The sequence below is a fragment of the Emydura macquarii genome, unplaced genomic scaffold, assembly GCF_026122565.2.
Source record: "Emydura macquarii macquarii isolate MOO-44397 ecotype Brisbane River unplaced genomic scaffold, CSIRO-AGI_Emac_v2 contig_1043, whole genome shotgun sequence".
Classification (NCBI taxonomy): domain Eukaryota; kingdom Metazoa; phylum Chordata; order Testudines; family Chelidae; genus Emydura; species Emydura macquarii.
Window position 1 is genome coordinate 9837058 of NW_027131180.1, and position 13148 is coordinate 9850205.

General features: G+C 40.1%; 1 protein-coding gene across 1 annotated transcript in view; it reads right to left on the bottom strand.

The window, feature by feature from the left end:
- LOC137150973 (cilia- and flagella-associated protein 47-like) overlaps positions 1–13148 on the bottom strand; it is a 286880-nt gene that overhangs the window by 31721 nt on the left and 242011 nt on the right. The window contains exon 17 of the mRNA XM_067545102.1: positions 4999–5170. Coding sequence (XP_067401203.1) covers positions 4999–5170 — 172 coding nt within the window. The remainder of the gene's footprint in view (positions 1–4998; positions 5171–13148) is intronic.

A 13148-nucleotide genomic window follows, 5' to 3' on the forward strand; every position in this document is an offset into this window, starting at 1 on the left:
TGGATCGAAAAACTGTGCTCTAAAATTGAAGAGTGCAACAACAATAAAAATAGCAAAAGAGCCTTCCAGGTTGTAAAAGATCTGATGAAGGAAAGATGGACCAAAGCCAACTCAGTTCAAGATAAAGAAGGGAACAGTCTCACAGAAGAAAGGGACATCATCAATAGGTGGACAAACTACTGCTTTGATCTGTACAACCGCCAGACAAATGAAGATCCTAGTATCCTAGATGATCCAGATTCACTGGAGGAGGAGGATTTTCCAATACTGCTTGAAGTAGTGGAGGTAGCTGTGAAATCGCTCAAGAACGGAAAGGCTATAGATATTGACAACATTTCAGCAAAACTGATGAAATTTGGAGGAGAAAGAGTAATAGATGTACTCACCAAGATCTGAAATAAGATCTGGCAGATTAGTGAATGGCCCTTCATGTTGACAAAGTCATTAATCATTACTCTGCCAAAGAAAGGCAACCTACAACTGTGTCAAAACTATCGGACTATAAGCTTAATTAGCCGTCCCAGCAAAGTGATGCTGAAAGTTATATTGAACAGATTGAAGCCACAAGCAGAGAATATCATCGCTGAAGAACAGGCTGGCTTTTGTGCTGGAAGAAGTACCATAGAACAGATTTTCAACTTTCATTTTCTATGTAAGAAGTACTTACAACATCAGCTGGACATCTACCATGTCTTTGTTGACTTCAAAAAGGCATTTGACAGAGTATGGCACGAAGCTCTCTGGGCAACCATGAAGAAGTACAACATTGGTCATAAGCTTATTTTTACCATTAAACAACTGTATGCCAAGGCCAACAGTGCAGTTCTCATCAATGGCACAATACGAGAGTGGTTTTACACCACTGTTGGAGTCCAGCAAGGCTGCCTTCTTTCACCCACACTGTTCAACATCTACTTGGAATGCATAATGACCGATGCCCTAGAAGATCATATATGCACAGTCAGTATTGGGAGGCAAACAATCTCAAATCTTCGATTCACTGATGACATGGATGGCCTAGCAGGTAACAAAGAGGAACTTGCTAACCTTGTGAAACGACTGGATGAAACCTCTGCAAAGTGCAGCATGGAAATTAACGCAGAGAAAACCAAGCTGATGATAAATGTGATGGAATCAACTCACACATCACTGTCTATAGACAAGAGCTGGAGACAGTGAAACAGTTCAAGTATCTGGCGGCAATTATCACCGACGAGGGATCAAAGGCAGAAATTCTGGCAAGAATTGCACAAACAGCAGCAGCACTGGCAAAGTTAAAGCCAATTTGGAGGAAGAAGAACATCTCCCTGAAGTCCAAACTAAAACTGCTCTACAAACTGGTGATCTCCATTATTTTGTATGTGAGACATGGACCCTTACGGCAGAACTTGATGGAAAATACAGGTAGTAGAGATGAGATACTTCCATAAAATCTTGGGCATCTCCTACCTCGACCATGTCACTAATGAACAGGTTCAGAAAATCATCACCCAATGTGCTAGGTCATATGAAGATCTCCTGATGACCATGAAGAAGCACAAGCTGAAGTGGTACAACAATGTAACAACATCATCTGGCCTATCCAAGATCATCCTCCAAGGGACAGTATAGGGGAAGAGAAGAAGAGGCAGGCAGAAGAAGAGATGGACTGACAACATAAAAGAGTGGACAGGAATGGACTTCGTGGAGATTCAGGCACTGATACACAATCATCAGGGGTGGAGACAATTGGTTGATCGTTCATCAGTGATGGTGCCCCAATGACCAATGCAGTTATGGGAGCGATAACGATAACAATGGATCCTTGTGTTTGGTTTTTGTGATATAGAGACCACATTACATACAGTCATAGGTTCTAAGGCCAGAAGGGACCACTGTAATAATCTAGTCTGACCTCTTGTATAACACAGGGCACAAAACTCCCCCAAAATAAATCCTAGAAAACTAGGGGAAACTAGATAAGATATTTTTCTGAGTGGCCTGTATATCTGTGACAACACTTGTTTGCATTTGGTGCCCAGCCTCATGATTTGTGAATACAAAGCAAATGCTATTTGTGCTCAAATTGCAAGTTTTTCCATGGGCAAAATTGTGGGTTCAGATATAAAAAATTTGGGCTTGATTCCCCATTGCATTACTCCTCTTTTACAGCAGTGTATCTCCATTCATTTACTTCCAGTAGAGTTGCACCAAGTTCAGACTGGAGTAACAGTGGTCACTCAAGCTTTTTGACTAACTCCACATGTGCTTTGATATGCCTTGCTACTCAGTTTACAGTTTGCCATTTAAAAGCTGTTACCCATGTTTTATGTTGATACAAAGTGTGTATTTCTTACTAATGTGTGAAATCTGTTGAGCAAATTTTCAGTTAGATAACAGTTATTGGTAAAGTGTAAGTTAGGTTTTGAATATGCAGACTCTAGCTTATGGTGACATCACACACGATAGCTTTTTGGAGACTAGACTAGCTGTTCTTTCAGTAGAAAATGAATGAGCCTGAAAAGTTGATCGATCTAAAACACTTGATATATTTGTTGACCAAAAGGTGAGAAAACCATGATTTTGGTTAAATTTTGTATAAATCCATAAATACAACTTTTCTGGGTGTAGCTAGCCTGTATATTGTGTTCCTGTATTTATGGATAAGATGGATGTGTTCTGTTTTTCCAGGATGATAAAGGTAAGCAACATTTTAGATTTTCAAATCAGGAAGGGAGCCCTCCTAACCTATTTGTGCATCAGGGTCCTCTGGAGCCTTGTTATCCCACTGGCTCCTATACAGTGCATGGGGAGAGAGAGAGGCACCTAAGAATGAGATCCACAGAAGCCAGTATACTAAGTGAGGAGCCACCTAAGACAGCCAATAGCAGATGCTGAGGAGAGGGTATGTCCTTTGCAATGCCCCTCCCAGGGACTTCGGTCCCTTCCTCCAGCCTAGACTTAGGCATCTATCTCCACTTAGTTTCCACAGCTGGGAAGCCTCTTTTGGAGTCAGGCGCCTAAGCTGTTTCTTGCAAGGACAACAACATCTCACAGCTAACTCCACACAAAATGACTGACAAGTGGGGGGAGGAGGAAGAGGCCTCCTTTATAATCTTTACAGTATTTGCCCAGGAAATGGGAGACCTCAATTGAATTCCCCCCTCTGCCTGATGAGGCGATATGATTTGAACATGGGTTTCCCCCTGTCAGGTGAATGCCTGAACCACTGGAATAAGGGAGATTATGATGTAGGTATCTCTGTCTCTCCTATTGAATCTGTTCCACTATGTATAAATAAATTCATATGCATTGATCCAGAGAGAGACTGAGAATGACTCGGTAATCGAGTACCTAGATCACTTACCTGACAGGTGGGAAACCCATGTTCAAAACTCCTTCTCCTCATTAGGCAGAGGGGGGAATTGAATGTGAATTTCCCACATCCCTGGTGAGTTCCCTAACTACTAGGCTAACAGCTCTTAAGGGAGGCTACCGCCTCCACTCCTCTCCCCCACTCAGCATTTTTGTGTGGAGTTAGGCATGCTTTAAGAACACCTATCAAATTGGGACCCGCAAGCAAGGTAATTGAAGGAGCACTTGGTTTGAGGACTGTGACAGGGCTTAGGCGTGAGATCGACATCTATACTGAGGCATTATGCTCATACCCAGAGGCAGAAACAGGCACTATGGAGACTTTTACAGCAAAAATTTAGGCTCCACCAGGGTTAGGTGGCATCTTAGCAGGGGTTTTGAGGATCTCAGTGACACCTACGATTTTGGATTTAGGCCCCCTAACTCCCACTTTAGGCACCCCAAATTCTTCTGTAGATCTGAGCCCTGGTTCATAGTGTGTTAAATTAATATGTTAGAATCAAATATTTGGGATTTGATTTAGGTTCTTGTGCTTCCGAAGAAACTAGGGATGTAATAGGTTTAACAATTTGAGGTGGGATTATGTTGTGCCATGCTTTGCAGTACTGTTTCAGATGATGCAATAAGCGCTATGGACACTGATCTGATACAGAAACTAATTTAACCCCAACCTCTCTACACACTATTTTATGGGTCTCAGGTACATACAGATGCTAGAGATGGAGGAAATTCTCAAATCTAAATTATATCAATGAGAAGAATGCATCTTATATAGTAAAGGAGCCAGGACTGCTTTTCTGTTAATTTCCTGGATCTCTGCTACATTTTGTTTATCGCTAGCTTAGCGTGTGTCCTGAACTTATCAGACCATCTCTCGGTTGACAAATAAGTTTTGATCAAATCATATTTAAAAATGAGATGTGTATGAAAAGGTACTGTTAATATCCTCAGTCACTTATAGTCAAACTCAATGGATGCATTATGTGCATATTCAAGGGCAGAATTCAATATTCATGTGCAACTGAAGGACATTTCTAGTCTTAAAACAAATGCTAGGATTCTTATACCAGCTATCCAGTCCAAAGGCTTTTCCACAGTAGGTTATATCCTGCACTAGATATGGCCACTAAGGAACAGGTAGATAAAGTGAATTCCAAGGGACCGTGGTTACCAGAGGGCTCCAGATTCACCCTGATTAAAACAAATGTTAAAAAATAAATACATAAATACTTGGGAACACTTTTCCAAGAGAGATGGTCTCTCCTGACTCCTCTGGATGCCAGGAGACTTAGGTTTGGAGACTGCTATAAGTTCCTAGTTGATGTTGCTAGGACTGTACCATTTGCTGGGCTCCAATCTGCTTAGTACATTGATACACACATAAATTGGAGTAATAACCTCACTGAACCTTCCCAACCTGCATCTAAGATGAACCACTGGCAGTTTTAATATCAAAGCATCACAGAGGAAATGGGCAAGTAAGTACACCCCAGATGTTTGTGGTTAGAGGAAAAACACAGAGCGGAGAGGCGAAGCAGGGAGAGGGACATATAGGCAGGAGTGGGAAGACAAAGTATTGCACCCACTACTGCCAGTAAGTCTAATAGCAGATATGGCTTCTATAGGTTCAGGAAACAGACTTACCTCATTGGTTTGTTAGGTGCAAAGACTATATTGAAGGTCAGTGTTATAATCCCAGACGCTGCATCCCTATCTTTTTGCACCAGATTTATAGCCACTGAAGACTCTAGCTCAGATTTAACTTTATTAGATTCATATTGAATTTCATGCAGAAATTCATCTGTTGTAGAAAAACCTAAATGAAACAAGCAGAGAAGATCAATTTGTGAATGTTCTAAATGCAAGCATTCATCTTTCTAGCAGAATCATAATTGTAAAGATATGTTATAATACTGGGTATGTTTATACCAATTAAGAAATAGGAAGGTACCTAAAAGTGCAGACATCTGCCTGCCTACTGGTTGAATAGGGAATTTTACTACTTTCTACTGGTGGAGTGGACAGCCTCAGACAAAAAGGAAAAAAAAAGGGGGAAAATCACTCAGGAGAAGCTTAATGATCATACTTCTGCTCTGATAATCAATGCTCTGGTTACCACTCACACAAGAAAGAGAAGTATTTCTAGTTCATTGGCCAAAAGTCAGAACAGCATGATGCTGTTTGCTGCTAATGCCACTAGGGTACTATCAAAAAATCCCTCATTTGGAACATCATCAGTGGTGGCTGCCAACCTGAGAAATAGTTACTGTACTGAAAAATAGCAAAGATGTCACTTACATCTTGTCTTCTCTCAGCCACTGTAGCATCTATTAAAAGGCCACAAAGCAAGGCTGTAAAATTAACCAGCTGAACATCCTGAAGCAAGTATTACAGGAGTAAAAACAGCAAGTAGCATCCCTTAGTCTATAGCAAGTTCTTTGTTATTCAAGTTGTTAGTTGTTATCATAGTAATAGTAGTAGTTAAGTTAAGTAAGAGATAGTGCCCTTAGGGGCTAGAGCTGAGCCATGCCTGGCTCCACCGGCTTTAAAGCCTGCACCGCGTGTGCAAAATCCTTCCCCGTGAGCGACCCTCATGACCATTGCCTCCGATGCCTCGGGGAACAACATAGGAAGGAAAAATGTACCATCTGTAGGTCCTTCAAGCCCCGGACCCAAAAGGAGAGGGACGCAAGGCTGAAGGCAATCCTAATGGAGTCTGCACTTCGCCCGGACTCCGAGCTGTTGCGTTCTCCAGCGGCACCGAGCGTCTGCTCGGTGCAGAGCGCGCGTACACAGCTATATTGGAATGGATATGAGCAATCACTCAAAGAGAGAAGCTGATTTAGAGGTCGTCAATTTAACAAACCAGTTGGCCAGTAGGAATGTAGCTTCAGGTACAATCTCATGTCTGTGGTTGTAATGATTTTGGAGTATATTTACAAGGAAAATGTTTTGCACAGAGGTGGCCAACAGCTTGGACAGTACTGTGCATAATAAAGCTTATTACTTTTCTGGAATTTTTTTCCCTATATATGGCGGTGGTCCTTATCTAGAGTAAGGACTCCAAAATAAATAGGTTTTTCCTTCTGGAGTGACAACCAGGCCATATTATGAATCGACAGCAAAGTCAGCATGGGTAATTTTATTTTACATTGCCTTTCATTCAATATCCTCGAATTGCTCTGCCTCACTTTCAAGAGAAAGATTCCGTGAGCTAGCACTAACGCCTTGGCTCATAACAGCCGAGGAGTATTCAAAATAAAAAACCTAAAAAACCTACAAGCTCACACCAAACCCCCAACTTCCATTGCTCCCCCATCTTTCTTGTTAAGGGCTAGTTTGGTCAGAGTTGCTGAATTCAGGAGATCAAGGGGGACTTCAATGCGTGTGGCCCATACCAGTGCACCAAGCCATGGAATATGCAGAGTATATGGTACACAGGGGATGGGGTCCTCAATGATCTGGGGGCACCTGCCAGGCTTAATTTTGTGTTGCAGGATAGTTGGCATTCTTGGCCTTGGCCATCACTAGGCATGCCAGGGTTTGCACAAACCTTGTTATTTATGATTGTAGGAGACATTGGGAAGAAGGTTGGCGTCTGGGTCTGTGGGCCATTTTATTATGCATTGGGCCTACGAGCGGGTGGCCAGGTCAGCAAGTGGATCATATCTGATGTTCAAGGCTGAAGCTTTGGTGGTATGGCACGTGGGGCATGCACTGGAATCAGCGCATGCCTTTGCTGCAGTCTTTAATGGCTGAGCTGTAGCCACATGTCCTGATTATTCACCTGGGCAAAAATGATCTTGGAAATTGCACTGGATTAAATTTAAGGATTAGGACACAGAGGGATGTGAGCTGATTATGCAGTTATGGCCTCACACGTGATTGGTTTGACTGGAGATGCTTGCAAGACACGTTTGGCGGGGGGCCATTGAGCCAGCCTGCATTGGCAGAGCATGGGAAAATATGAACTATGAGGTAGCTAGGATAATTTTGGGAGCTGGTGGGGGCAGTGATAACACACAGGGATATCAGACACAATGACCCTGAGCACTTTGGGGAGAATGGAATGCATCTGTCAGATGCTGGAGCTGACATTTGGCTCTGTGATATTAGGGATTTGGTGAGGCAGGAGATGGATATCAGGCATGATTGGTGTGTCCATGCTAATCACTGGTGCTCTTAGTGGCTGGTGACCAGTGTAACTAAAGGCTAAAAGGGCCAGCTCCCAGAGCTAAATGAGACACAGTCTTGCACAGTGGAATTTGTACTAATGAGAGGGAAGAGCTTGAAGTCTTTGTGGACTGAAGTTCCCCCCATCCTCTGTCACTCCACCCTCCTTATATAGGTGGCAAAGAGGTTTTACAGCTGAACTGAGTCCATGGGGTAGACTGGGAAGAGACTACCCCAGGGTTTCCCAACCAGTGTGTCAGCAGGCCTGAGCAGGTGTGCCACAGAAGTTTAAAAAAAAAAAAAACTACTTGAAGAGGTCTGAATTGGCTCATGAATATTCATGAGTTCATTTGGAGACTATATTGTGGAGTGCCTCAAAATATTAAAGCTATCAAATTGTACCACAGCAGAGAAAAGTTTGGGAACCACTGGTGTACCCTAAGGTGGTGTTTGGTTTGTGGTAAAAGCTCTGTAACATGCACTGGAACCAATTACATGCTTGGTTTGTGAGAGCTGGGTTGGACAATGTAGCGTACCTCCCTAACGTGTAATTAATAAAGTTGCAGCCTCCGTTTAAACCTATCCCACATGTCTGTCTATCATTCACCTGATTGTCCTGGTCAATATCTCTACTGTTCTATTTAATCACAAATAATCTGGCTACAAAAGACAGAATAGTGTTCTGAATCTTCTTAGGGGTAATCATGTCAATAAAAATGTATTCTTTAAGCAAGCATTTTTAATTCCACAATTCCCCTATACCTGCAAAGTAAATCAGTCTGTTATTTGATTATCATAGATATGTTTGATTTTATGTTGCTAAGCAATACATCCATTACCAGCAACGTGCATATACTGAGTACAGAATGCTTGTACAGGATTTATAATACAGTAGTTCCAAACTATATACATCAGTTATAAATGTGCTGTCATAAAAATCATTTTTATATCATCACTTGGGATCATTTTTTCCTTCTCCCCATGTAATTCACACTTGGACATTAAAGTATGAATATCATTTCCTGTTCCTTTTCAAACTGATCCCTTGATAAGTATGGTGCTGATGTGATGCACTCAGATTGAGAGACAGTGCAAGGCCTGTTGTCATTCCTCTACACAAATGCCAAAACATGGAGATTCAGACATAAAAAATAATTTAGAAGGGGCGAGAAAGCATGACATCATTTGGAGCCTACCATAGAGGCAAAATTGCGACTGCTGAGCAGATGTTTCTTTCGGCAGTCAAATCACACAGTACTGCACAAAGGATGCCTGTTTTATAAGTCAAACAGTTCAGATGCTAGGCTGGTAAATTGAGTATTGCTTTCAGTTTCTGAAAACATTTTTATTAGTTTTCCTTTCCACATTTGTATATGATGTTAGTCTTTTATTCACAAGTAATAAATATTTATTCTTCTGCTCAGGGCTAACAGTTTTATAACCTGTTATATGTTCATATTAGGTATTCTGTTAAAATATTTTAATATTTACAACACTTAAGGAAAAACAATGCATTTATATGTGCCAAATTTAAGTATTTGAAAGCATCTTTATGCCAATTCCTTAGCTGGTTGTGAATCTGCACTGCAAATCTAATTTAGGGCTGTTCAAAACAGAAAAATGTAATTAGATTTTCATCAGAGCCACAAACCCTAAAGACTGCCATATTATCATATTATGGAAACCCTCCGTGAATATGTTAATATTTGTTTCTAGACAGTTCCGTGACACACATGCTGCCTAAACAAAGTGGTAGCTGCTAGAAGCAAAAAAGGTTGTACATCATCACCAGAAAATTGTCCATTGTGTGACTAAATCAAATGATTGAAATTATGAGCTCGTAAAGGTTCCAGTTTTGATTAAAACGGTAAAAGAATAAAGCACCAGGAGAGAGAACTGCTTTGTTTTTCAAGTATTGCCATATCAAACAACAGGTACACATGAGGGCAATCCCAAATCTTTTGCCTATCAAAATTTTACCCCTGGTTTAGAAATGTGGTAAATTAACAATAATCATTCACAATTATTTTTCTTTTTTAAACCATCATTCTCTTTGTACTGCCTAATACAACTGTAATTTTAACTAGTTCAAATTGTAACACAGTACAATCATCATGAAATACAGCTCAAGTAATCCACCCCAGTTTTGAAAATATAGAAAGGCAGCCTGGTGGTCAGGCACCTGGCCTGTTTTCTATTCGAAGCTCGGCCACTGATCAGCTGTGTCACCTTGGAAAAGCTGCTTCACCTCTCTGTGCCTCAGTTTCTTCCTCTAAAAAACTGAGGTATTGCAGGTGCTCACCTCTTCAACGGGAATCACATGGCCCTGCTACTGTTGCTTCTTTCTTGGCTCTGAGTAAGAAGCATAGTTTTGGACAATAAAGTTCTTAGAAGATTTAATAGGCTTGGCCTCTTGTGCTCAACATTGATGCCAGTATTGCACTCGTGCTGAAGCCAACCCCTTCAGATTAACATTGCTGCATTTTGGGCAATGCAATCGAGATGATGAAGAGCTGCTTGAGCATGGCTTATTCTATCCTGTGTGTCAAAACCCACAGGACAGCTTAATGTATTTGGGAAGCTCAGGAGTTCCTATATTCTCAGCACTTTTGAAAACCAGGCCACTCTTTAAAATGCCTAAATATGGATTTTCTGTCTTTTCCCTTCTTCTTCCTCCCTTTCTGTCTTGCCTGTTCCCTATGTATCTTTTTCACTTTTGCTCTGTTTTTCATATTGTTTTTCTCCCCATAATTCTTCCCCCAATGGACTCCCAGCTCTCTTTCTTTTTCTACCCTTCACTGATCGTTAGGAAACTTTCAGCGATCAGCCTCTTGTTTAGAGTTCTCCTCACTTCTCTCCCAGTCGCCTCCTTCAGCCACTTCCTCCACATTCTCTGTCCGGCCCTCTCTCCTTGTCCCCCTTTCTCTCTCTCTGCTCCCCTGCTTTCTTTTCCTTTACACGGTTTTATACAAAACTGAAATAGAAAGCTCTGATAAAGCAATTGGATTCTCATAAAGCACTAAATATCTTTCTCTGATCCTATTAAGGTCTACTTGTTATGTTAAGATTTATATAATGTTCTAAAAATGAATGGTTTTCAGTAACTATTAAGGTTTTAATAATTGCAATTCTTTCTAAACATATCCCATTCATAATTCAACAACATCCTTTTTGTTTTCCACTTATGTTCTTAAAATAGCTAAGTAATAGAATGAAGTGGTCTCTTTTCCTTTATTTTATTATTTTTGACTTATCAATAAAGCATCTGCCTATAATCTTTTCTCTTATATGACAAACACAGATTTCTGCCTGAAGTACTATTTTGTATTGAATGGACAAAAATCTTTAAGTCTTCTAAATCTGGTGACATGTTAGAAAAAATATAACTGCTGTTGGAACATTATTTGTAAATATAGTTTATGGTTCATTTTAACTGATTTTGTTTTATGCAGTTTTTAAAATATTTATTTTTTAAAAGAAATGTTTCTTTCTTATGCTGGGTTTATTTGCAATTCTGAACATATAATTATTTGTGAAGTTATGTGTTGTAAAACTGATCATAAAACCAGGATTCTAAAGAGATGAAAGTTACGTAATGCATTGCTTGCTTTGCTTACTAGTTTGTTCTGATTAGAATGTCATTTTAAAAAAGATAAAGATGAATTATCTTGGATCTGTGAGAAGCTACTTCAGTTATTAATATTTCAGTGAAAACGCTGGGAGCTGAAGAGATGCCAAATGGATGAGTTCTGTAGAGGAGTGACTTCTCAAACCTTACAATGTCTGACTGAAACGTGCACTTTTATAACTGTTAAAACTATGAATATTAGACACTCTCTTGAACTATCAGCTGGATTGAGTAAAAGGCCAGATCTGCCCCAAGATATCTGAACCAATATATTTAATTTAATTTATAATGGCTGTAGATCAATACAAAGTAAAGGAACTCTTCTCTAGAGTTCTCAGAGTATATTCCCTCTATAGAGCTACACTCTTATGAGCACATTATAATCAGATGCTCTGAACTTTCTGGCAAAAAAAAAAAAAGTAATTATTGGACCTGCAATCACCAGCCCTTGGAAATCCAAATATTTAGTGAGAGGGGATGTAATAATGCAGCTTCAATTATCTTCTTTTTGTCAATTCAGAATGCTATTGGAGGACTGAGACAAAACAGAAGAGGAGGCATGAGAGGCAATGTACTCAAAGAACTTTCCTTTGGATTTATCTCTGTAGATCTCCAATCTTGGTAGCAGACCACAGGATACGAGTCCCAGGAAAAAGGCTGAGCAGTATTTCATAAATTAGAGAGCTGCTCCCCCACAATAAGAATCTGATTTCTCTGTTAGGATGAGCGATGACTGTTGGTTAGAAGTGTGAATGGAATTCCATGCAGCAGTTTTACAGATTTCAGAGTTAGACACATTCCTCCAGGATGCTACCTTAGCCCTAATATATTGAGTCCACGGGCCATCTAGTAGTGCTTAGTCATTACATTACAGGGTCTGATCTATTTAGAAAACTTTAAAAAAGAGACGGATTTCCATTTGGACTAGCTCCCAAATACTACAAATAACCTTGGAACCTTGCAAAAATTTTCTCTTCTAGTAATAACTCAATGCCCTCTTACACAGTTCAACTTTCCCTAGTAATTGCAGCAGAAGAATGGGAGACTGATGTGCTGATTGTGATGGAATTCAGAAACCATGTTGGAGAGAAGTTTCAAGTGTGGATTCAATACTACTTTATGAAACATTGTGAAATCAGGCTTAGCCACAAGCACCTGAATCTCATTCAGCCTCTCAGAAATCCAAAGGAATTCAACTTTAACTCCTAGCTGATATAATGTCTAATGGATATGTAGGTTGTAAAGAGAGTATTACACTAAAGGCTTATTAGAACAGTCCATGTCCCAGGGTAAAACTTTTAAAAGTACCCAAGGGCCAGATTTTCAAAGATATTCAGGCATCTAAAGATACAGATAGGTGTCTAGTGGGATTTTAAAAAATACCTAGGCACCTAACTATCATGGATTTCAAATTTTAATATTCCTATAGCTGGTCCTAAATGACTCGAGTTTCATTTGCAAAAGCATTTAGGAACCTAAGTTCCATTCAAAGTCAGTCTCTTTACAGTGGAGAAGACCAATGGTGATGATCCATAAAAGGGAGGAAAACAGCCTGACATATTTGATTTCCTGTTTCAGCACTTGGTCAACTTTTTTAAAAAATATAAACACTAATTATATTAATATAATATAATAATAATATAATATAATTAATATATTAATGCCGTTAGATTACGACTATTCTGATGGTCATGATTTGACTGATCCAGTTTTCTCTCAGAGAAAGCCTCTTTCAGCTTCCCTTATGGCAGCACCATATTTGCAGGGAGGCCATGTGCTGTTTTCAGATTAAGACATAAATATTTGGATTGTCTGTCCTTGGCCAGAAGTGCTCCAGTGTTCATGCTTTATTTTCTGCAGTTTAGTGGATATTATCAAGTACCCATGGCACCAGAGAACCAGAAGAAGACAGCATTCATCTGCCTCTTGGAATTTTACCAATTTAATTGCATGCCACAGGTAGTGTCTGGGCCTTCGGCCATGTTTCAGCGAA